Raw genomic sequence first — 17,308 nt, forward strand, 5'->3', positions numbered from 1 at the left:
TTCAAATCAAAAGCTAAGAGAATCCTACAGAAAAATCTGGAGTGCAGTTTTGTTGACAGGTAAGAACTTAATTGTGCTCTGCTCTGGCAACTGCTGCAGTCAAGTGCAATATGACCCAAACATACTGGTCCTTAATTCCGTGTCTTTGGACACTATCAGCAAGATCGAGAGGGGGACTCTACAAAAAAAGAAAGCCAATCGCAGCGATTAATTCGATTGCACAACAAACCACTTTACCAACCACGCGTTCATTGATTTGTCCTTGCGTTAATCCTGGTAGGTAGTGAAGACCTTTTCCAGATGCAGTACATTACTGACTTCCCAATTATGCTGTTGGGCTTATTCGAGTTATTTTACGAGTGTGACAAGTACCATGCAGTAACGGCGACATCTGAGATAGTTTTCAAGTTTAAAAATGCAGTTAAAAAAGGTATTTAGCATCTTCTTTGCCTTTCATGCTCTTGGGTCGTCAACTGATGGTGTTTGCCTTTACACAAGATCAGATGACCACCATTTAAACATCTCTTGCTTTCGCTTAATGTCTAAAGGAGGAAAAGATCAGTATTCAAAATAAGACTATGTGATGATATGCCAAGGACCACCAAAGTCACCCATCTTCACCATCAAGGGGAACATCTGGAAGTCGTTAATATTTTTTCGTATCTGGAAAATACAGCCGCCATCACAATATCACTGGACACTGAGATAAACATACGCATCGATAAAGCCGATTCATTTTTAGCCGGGCTCATTGCTCGTTGAGCAATGCCCGGCTATTGCGACGGTGAGCAACAAGAAATGCTGCTTCTTCACCGCCAAATTGAGTTTACGAGTAAAAATATAGTACGTACACCCAGCCGCTGTTGAGAAAACAAAATTCATTCAAACACCCTAAGAAATAGTCAATCGAATATTTTTATCAAAATATTAAATTGTTTAATATTTTTCATGGCTCCTTTGACTAATATTTACAAAGCAATTCAAAAGGTGTGAAAGGTTTTCACCAGGTATCCCTGTCTGCGTCATATTCTATAAATATAGGTTGTACTATCAGGCTAACACAAATGCAGGGAACATCATTAATGACTTGATGCAAAACTCCCCGCTGAGGACACATCAGTACAGAGTCGTTTGACCTTAATTAATCTTGCTGCATCTGTGTTTACTGAGTATTTACTTCGCTTTGTATATAAAACCCCGAAACGATACATGTGATAAAAATTTTACGCTGTTAATTTCTAGCTATATTTTATTTAATTTTTAAAACTCTTTAATACTTTACATGCCATTGAGATATTTTTGTGTGTGACATATCCTCTAGACGTCTGAACTTGATTTTAAACTGTCACTACGGTCTTTGTTCATTACCCTGTAAATGAGCCCGGCTTTCAGTACTTCTGAGTACTTTGATTAGCTAAAGTCTTTTTGTTGAATGTCTTTCCTCGACTTCAAGTTTCAAGTCTACCAGGCTTGTTTTATCAGCGATCTTAATCTGTTCTATGTCAGCGAATTTTGCATGGGGATCCTACACGTAGAATGGAAACTCTATGTACTACACATGAAATACTAGTATGTGGAGACAACGAAGAGTATTCGAGCATTGAATTGCGGTTCTTGCTCTGAATCCTTAGTATATTGGTACGACAGATTAATCAACAGCGACATGTTAATAAATACAGGTAGACTAGACCGCAATTATGTCTGCCTCTTACATGTCTTAGACGTCTATAAACGTGATACGAAGGTCTTTGCTGTCGATAAAACTGCTTTGATTTCCTCTTTCAGAAGGACTTACCGAGGATGATAGCAAATTATATGAAGACCAGCAACAGAAGAAACATTTATAAGAAAAGTCAGACAACTATATACGGCTCAAGAAGACATTTTTGGAACACCAGTCTTTTCCTGTATCAACTGCTGCTAGATGAGGGTAAGCCTCAACAGCAAAAGAAAACAGTGCTCATTAACAACCCCTGCAGAAGCAAACTCATGATCTTCAAACTGAAGAATGCAAAAATAAAGGGATAACTATATTTGATGTATATTTTTAATGTTATAGAAAATTATCAGATTTCTAAATAAGGTGGCATGACCATAAATTAAATCTATTTTATACTGTACTGGTATAGTATATATTTGCAAATTTAACAACGCACGATGTTTGCAAGCTGTTTAATTGTCCAGTTAGCAGTTACTAATCAAAATTCAAAACAATAGCCAGCCAGAGAATGATGTTCTTGATTGAGACCCGCTGTATATTTTCGATCGATCGATCGTTCGGATGTACACGTGGTCCCCTGTGCTAACCTCCTTTATGGCAATGCCAGTGGAAAGACCCCCGTCTGACGCTCCTACGGCACTGGTGTCAGCCATTACACTTCCAAATGGAGAACCATTTAAAACGATTTCAGCATGGGCCCATTCACCATCTTGTACTGCGACGGACCAAGAGAAAACGTATATGCCGTTTTGAGGAACGATGAAAATGCCGTCATCTTTATGGTAACTATTGCCATGGTTTGTTATTACGGTGTCATACACCATGACGTGTTTTGCAGGTAGTTCTGATTTGAGCGAATTGATATAGGCATAAAACGCTACTCCCTCCGTTGGGGTATTTTGAAGAAGCAACCTAGTCTCTGAAAAACAAGTTGAAATACTAGTATGCATTAACATAACGTTCATCCAATCGTTTTTCGAGTGTAAATACGTGTTTTTTTTCTTAATTTTATTTGACCGTAGTACACATACATGTATTACATGTATATTGAAAATGACATAGAATTCTTACGTTTATCATGTCCGTTTCTTTTAACAACGTTATAGGTGTTGTTGGTGGATTCCAACAATTGCAAGTGAGCTCTAGAACTTTCCGGCACAGAATTGTTGTTATTTGATGTCGGCACAGTTTGTTGATCTGCATTTTCATGTTTAAATAGTATCTCACCGATAAGTTCGTGTAATTGCTTATTCCCATTGCGCAAAATTTCAATTCCCTTGTCCTGTTCTGTATTTTTCATCTTCAGTTTAATGTTTTCACTCTTTAATCTTCTGTTTTCACTAGAAAGTACTTCAACATCGTGCTCGAGTTTCAACAAGCGTGACTCCATAATCGTTCTCCATGTTTCAAAATCCAAATCGTTAGCAACAACACGATGAACCAGAAAAATGGAAATCAGTATTCCCAGAAGACGGAAACTATACATTGTCATAATTAAAATCGCTCCCTTGTTTCAAGGTATTTTTAAAAAAATTGCCGAATACTCCTTTTTCGGTATACTAGTTTTTCTTATGTCTTAAATACAAAATGTAGATCTTATGTCTTAAATACAAAATGTAGATCAAGTGAATACAGTAGACCCATTTGATTTAGACTCTATACCTATATGACTCGTTCTTATCTACTTATCTTCTTATCTAAGACATATCAGTGAAACATGGAATGTCTGTCTTGACTTTTGCGAAACCTTGATTTTCCTTACTGAACTCTTTGAAGTCGCAAATTAAAGTTAAACTATTGACAATTATTCATTAACAAGACTATATACGTTTTCTAACATTTTAGCATGAATTTAAACATGCATTTATGCAGAAGTTCAATATCATTGCAATGGATCTTTGGATCACGGAATGCATACATGTAGAACCACAAAACAAAATGAATTCAAACTTAAGGTTAAAAAAATAGGATCAGTATTGCATCTTTGAATTAAAACGGTCGCACTGAGTTATGCTCTTTGCAGACGCCTTGGCCCTGCTTCCCACACATAAAGTATGGTTTCCAAAACAGTGTCTATTTTCAGCAAATAAAGATTTCATATTTCATTTTTAACACAAAGGAACGTAATATCAACGAGATCAGCAGTAGATTGATTAGGACAATTCTCAGGTAACTTTGGACTTTCAGGAAGGCGTGGCATTCTCGACGTTACATAATTACCATCTGAAATTTACACAGCTTCCATTCACTGTTGAAATACACATGGGATAGAAATTCGGGCAAATGCCGATTAGTGTATCGAATAACCGATAGCATTGTCTCGCCCCCGGCAAAGAGGTAGAGCTTTAGTCGTCTCATCGTTGCAACAACAATTTAAAGCTCCCGATTCTATTAATTTCTTAACCAGTGAGAATCTATTCGTCATTTGACAGTCGCTAATTTCGTAGCGCCGAGAATGTCTCACGCCTTACAGAAAGTCCACGCTTCCTGAAGATGGTTCTAAGTGTATGTTGTTTTACGTCCCTTTCGATAATTATTCAATCAGATATAGACGTTCATATACCGATGAAGGGCTTCTTTCCTACATTACCCAGGCATTTTGGAACAAAGAAGTGTCACCAATAAGACGCTGTTGTCACCAATTCGTGAACGCAATTGACGACCAAACGCGTTATTAAATTTTTTAATCGCGTTCTATGTACCAGCGTCTTTCAAACGTTCTACATAAGACGATTGATGACGTTAACACGATTTGTAAACAATATACTGTATTTGCGAATAATATGCTACTGAATTTATATATTGTCCATGATATCTTTTTTATACTTTAAGAAATGCACTTGTCTTTTCCCCTAAGTATATTTAAACCAAAAGATGCCATTAAAGTAAGGATTATCTAGTTAAATAACCATGTACGATCAAGTACATGTTTCTCTCATTATTAAAATGAAATTCTCAAGTTCTGTAATTAAAAAATTGAAGAGTCTACATAGCTTTTTTATCTACTCTTCAGTATTTACCGGCAAAATTATCTTTTTTTTTTTTTTTTTTTTTTTTTTTTGGTTTTCCGAAAAATCTGGCGTTTTCCAGGCTTTTTATAATTTTGATATTTTACGTACCAGAGAAACGTCAAAACCTGCGGCGCCATTACGAAAACGGAAATTGATGTTTCCAACAGGAGGCGGCATTCTCTAGTCTCGTTTTTCCCAGACTCTCGCTCTCTCGGGTTAATTTTAGATACATATACTTGCGAAATGAATTAAATCTCAATCTTACAAGTTCTCAATAGTACAATACTTTAAATGCTTACAACATCGTTTTTATGGCTAATTATATCAAAATCGTAAAAAGCCTGGAAAACGTAAGGTATTTCGGACTAGTTATTTGAGACACGATGTTTACAAGACAAAATTTATTGATTCAAGTTTTCTCTCTTTAGTAGTCAATAAAAGAACATTAAAACAGTATCCAGCCAGCAAAAGATGTCCGAGCAGCAGACCCACTGTAGATTTGCGATTTTGAGTCATGAGTGACCGTTCGGATGAACACATGGTCTCCTGTGCTAACCTCCTTTATGGCAATGCCAGTGGAAAAACCTCCATCATACGACCCAGCTTCACCGGTGTCAGCCGTTATACTTCCAAATGGAGAACCATTTAGGACGATCTCGGCATTTATCCATTCGCCATCTGCAACTGCGACAGTCCAGGGAAAGACATATATACCGTGCTGTGGAACGGTAAAAATGCCATCTTCTTTATGGTAACCATTACCATAGTTTGTTATCACGGTGTCATACACACTGATATGCTTCGTGGGGAGATCTGAGGAGTGGACCGAATTGATATAGGCATAAAATGCAACACTTTCTCTGGGAGCGTTGGGTACAAGTAACCTAGGCTCTAAACTACAAATTGGAATGCTTTTATATAAATATCTCATTTAGACAAAATGACATTATATGCATATTAATCGCGGATTTGAATATGGGAAGGTACATATCACACAAATTATAGCGATTGAAATTTAATTAAATATAAAACATGAGAGCTTATACTTGATTCATATTAAAATTTGCCTAGTTTGTACATTAGATATGGGAAATACTTACGTTTCGCGTGATCGTTTCTTTTAACACTAGTCATGTTAGTAGACTCCGATAAGTGAAAGTGTATACTGGATCTGTTCTTATTTGATGTTATCAGAGTTTTCAAATCTTCATTTTCACGTTCAAGAATCTCATCAATTAACTCATGTAATTGCTTATTCGCATTTTGCAAAATTTCAATTTCATTGTCCTGCTCTGCATTTTTCATCTTTAATCTTCTGTTTTCACTTGAAAGTACATCAACATCGTGCTCAAGTTTCAATAAACGAGACTCCATGACCTTTCTCCATGTCTCAAAATCCAAATCATTCGCAACAACACCAAGTACCAGAAACAAGAGGCCCAGGGGCCACAGCGCTCACCTGAGCACATCAGCTAGGAAAAAAGACATATCAGATCAGAACTGAAAGTTAATTTAAGTTGGGGGGGGGGGGGGGGGGGCTTAATTAATAACCCCCAAGGGGATCATAATTTGAACGAACTAGAATCTACATTACCTGAGGATGATTCCATACAAATATTACTAATCCTGGCTTTGAAGTTCTTGAAAAGAAGATTTAAAAGGTTTCCCTATTTATTCTTATGTAAAACTTTGGTCGGCCATTTTGGCCATACCCTTACCCCGGGGTCATGACTTGAACAAACTTGAATCTACACTACCTGAGGATAATTTCACATGAGTTTCATCTTTCCTGTTTCAATGGTTCTTGAGAAGAAGATTTTTTAAGATTTTCCCTATATATTCCTATGTAGAACTTTGATCGGCCATTTTGGCCCCGCCCTACCCCCGGGGGTCATGACTTGAACAAACTTGAATCTACACTACCTGAGGATGATTCCACATGAGTTTCATTTTTCCTGGCCCAGTGGTTCTTGAGAAGAAGATTTTTAAAGATTTTTCCTATATATTCCTATGTAAAACTTTGATTGGCCATTTTGGCCCCAACCTACCCCCGGAGGTCATGACTTGAACAAACTTGAATTTACACTACCTGAGGATGATACCACATGAGTTTCATTTTTCCTGGCCCAGTGGTTCTCGAGAAGGAGATTTTTAAAGATTTTTCCTATATATTCCTATGTAAAACTTTAATTGGCCATTTTGGCCCCGCCCTACCCCTGGGGGTCATGACTTGAACAAACTTGAATCTACACTACCTGAGGATGATTCCACATGAGTTTCATCTTTCCTGGCCCAGTGGTTCTTGAGAAGAAGATTTTTCCTATATATTCCTATGTAAAACTTTGATCGGCCATTTTGGCCCCGCCCTACCCCTGGGGGTCATGACTTGAACAAACTTGAATCTACACTACCTGAGGATGATTCCACATGAGTTTCATTTTTCCTGGCCCAGTGGTTCTTGAGAAGAAGATTTTTAAAGATTTTTCCTATATTTTCCTATGTAAAACTTTGATCGGCCATTTTGGCCCCGCCCTACCCCCGGGGGTCATGACTTGAACAAACTTGAATCTACACTACCTGAGGATGATTCGACATGAGTTTCATTTTTCCTGGCCCAGTGGTTCTTGAGAAGAAGATTTTTAAAGATTTTTCCTATATATTCCTATGTAAAACTTTGATCGGCAATTTTGGCCCCGCCCTACCCCCGGGGGTCATGATTTGAACAAATTTGAATCTACTCTACCTGAGGATGATTCCACATGAGTTTCATCTTTCCTGGCCCAGTGGTTCTTGAGGAGAAGATTTTTTAAAAATGCCAATAATTTTTCTCTAAATCATGATTATCTCCCCTTGGAAAAGGGCGTGGCCCTTCATTTGAACAAACTTGAATCCCCTTCACCCAAGGATACTTTGTGCCAAGTTTGGTTGAAATTGGCCCAGTGGTTCTTGAGAAGAAGATGAAAATGTGAAAAGTTTACGACGACGACCACAACGACAACGACGACGACAACAGACAACGGATAAATTTTGATCAGAAAAGCTCACTTCGGCTCAGGTGAGCTAAAAAAGATGTCAATACAAAAGGAATGAACAGATGAGCTGTTGTCATAATTAATAACAGCTCTTTGTTTCACTCTATATAATGCTCTTTCGTCAGATAAACGTAGTTCTCTTGATGTCCTTCATTCAAATTATATATACAAGTGAATATAAGACACGAGTCCCTGCGTAAACTAGTATTTGACTTGTCATCTGTAGTGCATTTGGTGGCACTGCAATGAAACACTGATACAAGTCATCATGACTGTGTAGAATTTCTAGTTATAAAGAGCATTGGCGGATCCAGAGGGGGGTTCCGGGGGTTGGAACCCCCCCTTTATTTTTTGCCAAGTGGAGAAAGAGAAAGAAGGGGGATAAAACGTTTCCCGAGAATAAGTATTTGTACGTCTAACTTAAATATAAGTATTGAATAGATAGATTCTCACATATTTAGTTTTTCCATTCACCTTCACTATCACTTTTTATGAGCTAGTGAATGGTAGAAAATATTCTACTTATTTTCATATATCTTATATATGAGATGTAACATGCGAGGTTGAATTTGATATTAGATTCCCGCGATCTGAAATTGGCTGTGTTGGCTATATACAAGAAAGTGCCAATATTTTAAATTAAATCTTATGAAGGAACTTAAATTTAATTCATTGTTTTATACCCAACCCAAAAAGGATTTTCAAATTCTTTAAGAAAATCCATTCTACTCTTCGGAAATGCTGCAAATCCATTCAATTTTAAGGCTTCAGTAGTTTTTTGAATGTGTTAATTTTTTTTAATAGGACTGGGGGTACCTTTTCGAAGAAAAAAGGACGTAGAACAAAGATGTTTTCCACAATTTTATATTTTTCCATACATGTGTGTGTGAATCTTTGCCTGAGAGTGTGTAAGGGGGGGGGGGTTAGAGGGACACAACGCTGGAACCCCCCCTTTCAAAAATTGCTGGATCCGCCCCTGAAGAGGTTATTGTTCGCACCAAATTTTAATTGATGAATTAAATGAAACTGATATTCGATGGGAGTACCATTTAGAATTAGACCAGTTACACTGGTAGATTAAAACATGAAGGTGATTAAGGATATGGAGATAACGAACATTCAGTATCAAAATCTATAACAAAACAAAATAGGAGCAGAGCAAACACAGACCTCCAAAAAAGGTGGGATTAGGTACCATGGAGGAAAAAGCATTCCCTGCCGACCGGTCACACCCGTTGTGTGATCCTTGTCATGATCGGGAAATAACTGGAAAATGAACAACATTCAAGATCAAAAGTCCATTGATACAATACAGTAAACCAACTATTATTCGCGTCATCTTTTATTCGCGATTTGTCAGTTTGAAATCAATCCGCGGCTACTAATTTTTACAAATATGGAAACATTTTCTACAAATTCCAAAGCAAAATAAATGGTTCGCGGCGATTAATATTCGCGACTTAAAATAGGTCGCGAAACTCGCGAATATTTCTCGCACGCGAATAAAAGTTGGTACTTTGGCGCAGAGCAGATGCGACACATTCTTTTACAAATTTCAACTTCGGAGTACTTGTGTATTATATCAAAATTTATGATTAAAAGAAAATAATTTAGCAAATAATCAATGAAAAAATGTTTGTAAATAAACAGTATATATTCACATATTATGTGAATGAGCCAAAAAGGTGAGAAGAAATGCAAATACATTAATCGAATTTCTCTGGTGAAGTGCTCTAGAGAAACATTAACAAAATTTATTCAGTCACAGAATCCACTTATAGTATAAAAGAACTAAAACTGCAATCAAATGAGAAGGAGTTGAGTGACGTCATCAACTTTTACAGTCATTTAAAAGCATTAATGCGATGCGGCGACACCCTTCTTCGTCGTACCCCTTGGTCACCTTCTAATAGTTTTTTTTTTTTTAATTGTGTTTTTACTGAGGTCTTTTAAAGTCGAGCTCAAATAGCAGACTCTAAGCAGAAAGATTTATCTTATTGAACAACTGCAAAATAAAAAGAGACTGTGACTGAAACAATTTTTTTTTGATTTGACAAAATATTTTGGTACTCTTTGCTCCGGTCATTCAATATTTAATATCGGAGAGTAACAGTCCTCCAGCTGAGCTAATATATTTCAACGTCCTGAAAAAGACTTAATTATCTGTAAAAATTTTAACCCCTTCGTATTCTTTAGTGATATAAACAACAAAGTCTGACATATCTGTTTAATATTCGGACAAATTACCGGAAAGTTAATGGTAATTAAACAACAAAGCTTTATAATTAACATTAACTTTTCAATCGTCAAATTTCCTTACTTATGCAGTATACATTTATCATCTGCATAAAATGGTCACATCTCTGAATTGATTCGATACGTAAGAGCATGCTCTTCTATTAAAATTTCTAAAACGAGGTAAGTTGTTGACAAAGAAGTTGGTGAAACAAAAATATCAACACTCTCGTTTAAAGTCATACTTTTGTATGTTCTGTCGTCGATACAATGACCTTGTTGGCAAATACAATCTTTCAATAAGTAAAATGCTGACTGACTTTTCTTTTCATACTAATCGTTTGGGCATTATTTACCCATAGAATTGTCTACTGGTGTTTTCGGTATTTCCCTATCATGACAAGGAGCTCAGGGGCGGATGTGACCGGTCCATAGGGGTGATCCACGACACCTTATTCCATCTCTGATGATAGTTCTGCTCCTATTTTGTATTGTTTGGATGTATGACGTTAATTTGATCTCGATTACTTTTGGTACTCTCCATAAATGTTTCAATATGTATTTTTAAAATTATGCATTTCCCTAACGTTATTAATACATTTTTCTTTCCAACTTCACATAAGGAAATATTTTACGATCAACCTGCTTAAATCACTTTAAACCCAAATGTACAATCGCAACTTCTCGGGCCTTTCCGGTTAGCGGAAAAGCGACCTCGAATGGAGGTTGTTTTTCCGACCTCTGACGGAAAGACCCGAGATGATGCGATTGCCCAAAAGTAGAATTGATGCACACAACATAAATTGAGCATCAAACTGATAATTTTATAGCTGTATCCAGCTTTTATCCTATACAAATAAGCCGCCATTACTGAAGGATTTTGCAAGTGAACTTAAAGACAAAACTTGTTTACTAACGACAAATGCCCTCATTTAAAGAAAACAAAAAAAATCCAACGGGTAATAATATTTACTTTTACTTCAGAAAATGTTCCTTCTTTTAAAATATCGTTTTGTTCTAACAGGTTTTAATTGTTGTATTCTTTCTCTCCGGCTTCTCTTCACCAGACAGATTTTCCAGCATCCTATATACCAAATAAAAATGATGGAAAAAGTTTATTAAATATTCTAATAAATATTTTAGAATAAAATTCAATATGAGTTGACATGTAAAGAGAAAAGGTTGGCATTATCCATATTTTTAGGCTTATTAGAAATCCTTCAAAGAAGAAATATTAGTAAAAAACAGAAAAGATATCAATGCGATTAAATAATATGAACAGTAATTATTCAACACATACTGTATACCAACTTTTATTCGCGTGCGAGACATTTTCGCGAAGTTCGCGAGAGCATCTTCGTCGCGAATATTTCTCGCCGCGAACCGGTCCTGTTAGTCTTTGTGTCTATTGACTACAAATCCAAAAAGGCTTGATCGCGAAAATTAATCGTCGCGAACTAGTTTAACCTCGATAAATCGCGAAATAAAGTCGTCACGAATAAAAGTTGGTTTACAGTATACAATTTTTTCCATACAAGGTGAGAAATAAAAAAAAATTGCCATACCTTAAAAAAGTCAATTCCAAAGAAGAATAGTTTTCTTGGCCCAAACAGTCTATCATCATCGTCACCATTATCATCATCGTTGCCATAACTATTATCATCCTTATGAAAAAAAAGCAAGAACAGAATATTCAAAAAATTGTAAAAATAGTATAGTGCATGTTATACATTTATAATATATATATATGTATATATTATACAATTATCGCTGGTTTTTGAGGTCAATACAATGATTTAGCCATCTGAGGAGTACAATATTCACCGTGCCCAAAGGGAAATTATTGACCTCAAAAAACAGCAATAATTGTTTTATTATATGATTCCCTGCTAAAATGATACAGCTCATTACTTGTTTGCATTTCATTACTCAGAAAGTCCTAGCCAAATACAAGAGAGAAGAGAATGTAAATACACCTTACCAGTCATATCAATTTGAAGTTTTTTTTAGCAATTTTAGTTGCCATGAAAAAAAAATATAATGTCAGTCTTTTTTATATGATAGATTTTGAAAGAAAGGAGTATTATCAGGGAAAACTTACTGCCAAAAAGTAAAAAATGTTGTTCAGTTAAAGGGTTGGAGGGGGTTTCCTGCATCCCCTCTTACCCCACTCACCTGAAAATATATGTATTGGATTATTTAAATAATAAATTTCCAAAACAATTTGTATCAATTTGGAATTTCCCGATCTATTTTTAGATTAATGTAGAGGAAATAAATCCTTATATTCACCTGGAATGGCACGTGCAAGTTAATATAACGTAGTATTTCTTCCATATAGTTGGATCTCAGCCAATCAGAGAGATGGAAATTATTCAATCATATAATAAATACTAGTATATGGTACAAATACAAATATTACATCTGAACAATACACGTTTTAATTTAATACCGTAAAGGCTATCTTCTGACCCTTGTTGACTTCTAGTTCCATTGCTTCTACTAGTTTAGGTATATCATTGCAATAATGTTCATCCTGCAGAGATGTTATTTTCTTATCCATAGTTTTTTCACCAACTTCGTCTTTTTCATTTTCTTTAGCCGTGCCATCTTCTTTGACACCGATTTTGTTTTCTCTGTCTCCTATGTATACCACTTTATCCTTTCTCTCTACAGTCTAAGAATTAAAAAAGTAAATTTTTCTTGTGTTTTCATTAAAATTTAATTAAAATTAACTTATTGTGATATAATTTTTGGTTCTTTATACAAAATCACCTTTTTTTTAGTAAAGAATAGAGGCGTACAAGGCAAAGTTGTTATTTCCCCCGCTCTGAAAAAAAATTTCTCAGTTCTAAAAGTTATATTTCTTCAAAATTATATGCTTTGTGTCAACTTTTACACATTAAATTCTGTATTTCATTTTTTTAACAAGGCTGGGGGGTGGCAGCCATTTTCAGACTATTTCGATCTCCTTTAAAAGAAGAGCTCCATATAAAGATGTACAAAAATGATCAAAATTTAAATCTAAAATTTATGAATTTTTTTATTTGTCAATAAAATATGTTAAAAAAAAACAAACAAACAAACAAATGTTGACAGCTTTAGATACCATATCTAAAAAAAATAAGTTAAATCTGGTGGTTACTTTGTGGTTAAATTGTTGACCCCCAGCCTCCTTAATATTTTATTAATAATTTATTTTTTACTCATGTTTAAGATATGTGGAAACAAAAAAAAAAGAAAAAGCTTCACTTATGATTCAAACACTCTCCATACCGCAGAGTTTGGACCACGACCGACCACTTTAACCACTACGCTACGTCTGTCAGTGTGATTTAAATGAAGGGGTTTGTTGAAGCGTAAATTTTTTCAGAAATTCGTTTTTTATAGCTCCATTAAACCCATTTCCCACTAAATATGCTTAACTGTCAACTTTGAAATAAAGATTATCAAATGATAAGTCGTTCAGTAAAATAAAATAATAAAATGTTTTGAAGATGACATTAGTGAGAACATGATTTTAGAAAAACATAACTTTTCTGTGAATTTTGAAAATTGAGAAACATTTTGTCTCAGAGCGGGGGATTGTCCTCGCCTTATACGCCCCCTTTCTTACTGGAAATTCAAATGAGTCAAAAATCACTGCTGTTCAACGTAGAATGAATCATTTTACCTCTACTTTCTTTATGTTTTCTTTTTCAAGAGAGGCCTTTGCCAGTTCCCTTTCTTTGCGTTTTCTTATGAAAGCAGATAGTTTACTGTAATAAATTGAGAGTACATGTTTAAACCTAAAGTAAGTTTGGAAGCTTTAATTATTCAACGTCACATAAAATACAAAAAATCACTAGCTTGAGTACAGGAGATATCCCATCACATTCCATTTAATCTTATTTTCCCTATTAAAAATGGTGACTTACGCTCTAGGTGACTTTGCAATTGCCTGGTTTTTTCTGTCATTTCCAACCACTTTTTCCTTGCCATCTTTGCCACCAGATTTATTTTCTCCGACTTCTTTCTCAACCACTTTATTAATTCTTTTTGCAGTCTAAAAAATAAAAAAGGTCAAGCCTTTCGTTTTCATTAAATATTCAATAATAATCTTTTTGTTGTACATGTATATATTATTGGCTCTTTTAAGGAAAACACAATTTTTAGTAGATTACTGGAAGTTCAAATCAGTAAATCACTGCTGTTAAACATAGAATCATTTTACCTCCTCTTTCTTAATGTTTTGTTTTTCAACTGAGGCCTTGGCTTGTTCTCTTTCTCGCATTATCATATAAGCTTTTAGCCTCCTGTAATAAATTAAATTAAGTGAATTAAGTTTGCAAGCTTTAATCATAAAGAAATCATAAGAGCGGATCACAGAGCCACCCCCCCCCCCCCCTCCCAAAAAAATTATAGATTCATTGGCATTGTCAAGTTCTTTTTTCTCATTTGCAATTACATACAGGTAATTATGATTTTATCATATTTTCCTAATCAAACATTTAATAGCTGATTTTTAAAAGTTTTATGAGTATGACTATTTTAAAAATTATCCAAACATTCTGAAACTATAAAATTTAATTTAAAAAATTCCCATATAAAGAACTTTTAAGAAAGATGGACTTACGCTCTAGGAGAATTTGCAATTGTTTGGTTTTTTCCTCCAATGATACTATCCTTGATTTTATTTTCCTCCATTTTAACTCTCTCCTTTGCTGCTTTTGTCTCCTACAAAAATGACAGAATTGTCACATTATTAACTTTATCACTTGAAAGTGTATGTTATAAATTTGTTTCCAATATCAAAAAGTAATGACTGTTTGTAATGTTACAAAGATTAGTAAATATTGGATTTCGAATCATCATGCAGCATTTGTACCTGATTTTTGGCCTTTTCCTCTTCTTCCACTTGATCTGCCCTTTGATAATCAAATTTGAGAATCTGAAGCTTTGTTTCCTGTAAATAGAACAAAAATTAAATAATGGATCTTCATTTAAATACGTCATGAACATAAAGGGGTGTTTAATTTATTTATTAACTTAAATAAACTAGACATGTAATATGAAAATGACTTAAATTTAAGGCTATTTCGATGAAAATGTTGTCGCTCGCGTTGCGCAGTGGTTTAATACAACGTCTGCCCTAGAGTCACAAAGTAAGGAGTCGATCCTTACGTCGCGGGTTCGAATCTCACGTGGAGACCGGTCCTTCGGATTAGACCCTACAAACCGAGGTCCCGACCGGCAAGTGGTGGCATTTCCATATGAAAGAAAATTTCTCGAGAGGGAAACATACAATCAATCAGTCAAATATTATAGAAAATAAACTCCCGTATGATGGATATACATTTTGGCAAAGATTTTTTTTTTTACAAAAACTACATATACGAGCTTGTACATGTATGTACATTTGTGCAACATTTTATGTTCAACTTCTGGATCGAGTTATAAAGGTGCTTTTATAAAAGCATATACTTACCCAATTTTTAACCGCCTCATCCCCAAAGTCTAAGGGTGTTTTATACCTGCAAAAATATTAATGAATGCAATATTTTACACATTTTATTTATTGTAAAAACCACAACACACCGATACACAGAATATATTATAATAGTAGTTATTCTTGTTTATGAAAGTACTCTAAGTAATTTCTGGGCCAGTGCTTGTATTACCATACCTGTTGTCATTTGCATTGCCATCTTTCTTCTCCCTTGCAATTTCTCTCTCCAGCTTTTTCGTCATCTCTCTTTTCTTCTGTTGTTCTTCCTACCAAAAAAACAATCAGGTTAGTAAAAACATCAATATCTACGAAATGTATGTTTTTATAGATGTCTGAAGTGTAATCATGAACCTTTTTTTTTCTTAAAAAAATTTTAAGAGCCATTGTCACAAAACTATAATAAAACTTCTATTAATTTGTTGAAAAAGTTAGAATCGAGAAATTACATAGATAATTTCTGCGGAGGCAGTAGGCCTTCACAATATTTGATCACGTGACCGACCAACTCCAATTACCACTGAATTTTTAAAAACTTGTTATTTCTTTCTTATCAATAAATATATAACTTATACATAGATAATTTTTATTATATAACTTATACATAGATAATTTCTATTATATAACTTATACGTAGATAATTTGTATTCTTTACCTCCATACGTCTCTCTTCCTCCTCCACAGCATCAACCCATGAATAATCAAATTTTAGGATCTTCAGTTTTGTGTCCTAAAATATTCATTTGAACAACAAGTTAATTTTTTGAGAAATGGAATGCATTAAAAAGATTGAGGAGGATTCTCAATATTCTTTCTTGTCCAGGAATTTGAATTTTTTTGCTTTATAGATCCATCCAAGCAGATAATGTTCCAACCCCCCCCCCCCCCCCCCCAATGAGTCAATTTCCTATGTAAATTTTCTTTGGTATGAGGATATTTCTTTTACTTTACACAGAAGTTAAATAACTCTGAAATATATTGGGAGGGGCGTCCGGGTTATTGAACAATTCATCACTTAAATAAAATTACATATTTACTATTATTTTTTTAATTTCCCAATTAGAGGACGTTTGTCCATCTGTGACGGGGTTGTCTCCGAAATCCAAAATTGCGTTATAGTCCATGATTTTTATTCTACGAAAAGGAGAAATATATATATAGCATAAGGATAAGAAATTTTCTAACACATACTTGAAACAAAATATACTAATAATATGTATAGATCTAAAATATCTGGTTGAGATTTACCTCCGTGTTTTGCCTCTCTTCTTCGCTTTTTGTTGTAGTGATGATTGTTGCGTCACACTGATTGTTACGTTTTTGTAGTCTGGTTATGATGACGTCATACAAATATGTCCTTTGCTTCTTGATTCTGCAGAAAGGGAGGGAGTGGGTTATCGTTCGTCATATATTTGCGTGCCTATAGTATGCTTAGGTAGATTAAAGTTGTTGCTAAAAACCTAAATTTCAGTACATTACATGGCCAGTATAAAAACTTACTCGACTGACTTTTTTTATTTCAAGTATGAAAATAAGTCAGTTTTAATTTTTTTTCTTGATAAGTACGTCGGTGTATTATAAAGGCAAATCATGACACCCATCGAATAATGACCGGGCTGAGGGGGGGGGGGGGGGGGGAGTCGGTTTTCAACGAAAAAATTGACCCCAGCCGTAGAATTTTTTTTGTAGAAAAAGAACCCCAGGGGTCATTTATTTTAATGTGAGGCCTATAAAAAATTGACCCCCGTTGAAAAAAGATCCCTTTTCATTGGCGTCGGAAGCAAATTGAAAGTGGGGAAGGGCTAAGTGTGCAAAAGAATTCCAA

At 34.9% G+C, this 17,308-nt stretch overlaps 3 protein-coding genes across 3 annotated transcripts in view; all 3 read right to left on the bottom strand.

Moving 5' to 3' along the window:
- Positions 1 to 1,920: 1,920 nt before the first annotated feature.
- LOC134256199 (heavy metal-binding protein HIP-like) lies at positions 1,921 to 3,110 on the bottom strand. Its single transcript, XM_062738848.1, has 3 exons — positions 2,948 to 3,110; positions 2,308 to 2,639; positions 1,921 to 2,001 (listed from the first exon to the last, which is right to left on the bottom strand). Exons 1-3 carry the CDS (start codon positions 3,108 to 3,110, stop codon positions 1,921 to 1,923), a joined length of 576 nt encoding a protein of 191 aa, XP_062594832.1.
- Positions 3,111 to 5,114: 2,004 nt separating this feature from the next.
- Positions 5,115 to 7,754, bottom strand: LOC134256145 (complement C1q-like protein 4). Its single transcript, XM_062738763.1, has 2 exons — positions 5,832 to 7,754; positions 5,115 to 5,622 (listed from the first exon to the last, which is right to left on the bottom strand). The coding sequence occupies exons 1-2, from the start codon at positions 6,103 to 6,105 to the stop codon at positions 5,177 to 5,179; spliced, it is 720 nt and encodes a 239-aa protein (XP_062594747.1). The 5' UTR covers positions 6,106 to 7,754; the 3' UTR covers positions 5,115 to 5,176.
- Positions 7,755 to 10,996: 3,242 nt separating this feature from the next.
- Positions 10,997 to 17,308, bottom strand: part of LOC134256201 (tropomyosin, muscle-like) — a 35,263-nt gene continuing 28,951 nt past the window's right edge. Inside the window, exons 7-15 of the mRNA XM_062738849.1 lie at positions 15,466 to 15,511; positions 14,866 to 14,943; positions 14,614 to 14,714; positions 14,212 to 14,293; positions 13,916 to 14,043; positions 13,672 to 13,756; positions 12,451 to 12,675; positions 11,564 to 11,662; positions 10,997 to 11,082 (exon numbers count right to left, since the gene is read on the bottom strand). Of these exons, the coding sequence (XP_062594833.1) occupies positions 11,059 to 11,082; positions 11,564 to 11,662; positions 12,451 to 12,675; positions 13,672 to 13,756; positions 13,916 to 14,043; positions 14,212 to 14,293; positions 14,614 to 14,714; positions 14,866 to 14,943; positions 15,466 to 15,511 (868 nt within the window). The 3' untranslated portion in view covers positions 10,997 to 11,058. The remainder of the gene's footprint in view (positions 11,083 to 11,563; positions 11,663 to 12,450; positions 12,676 to 13,671; positions 13,757 to 13,915; positions 14,044 to 14,211; positions 14,294 to 14,613; positions 14,715 to 14,865; positions 14,944 to 15,465; positions 15,512 to 17,308) is intronic.

The sequence above is a fragment of the Saccostrea cucullata genome, unplaced genomic scaffold, assembly GCF_032062105.1.
Source record: "Saccostrea cucullata isolate Sc308-1 unplaced genomic scaffold, CSIRO_AGI_Scuc_v1 ctg204, whole genome shotgun sequence".
Lineage (NCBI taxonomy): Eukaryota > Metazoa > Mollusca > Bivalvia > Ostreida > Ostreidae > Saccostrea > Saccostrea cuccullata.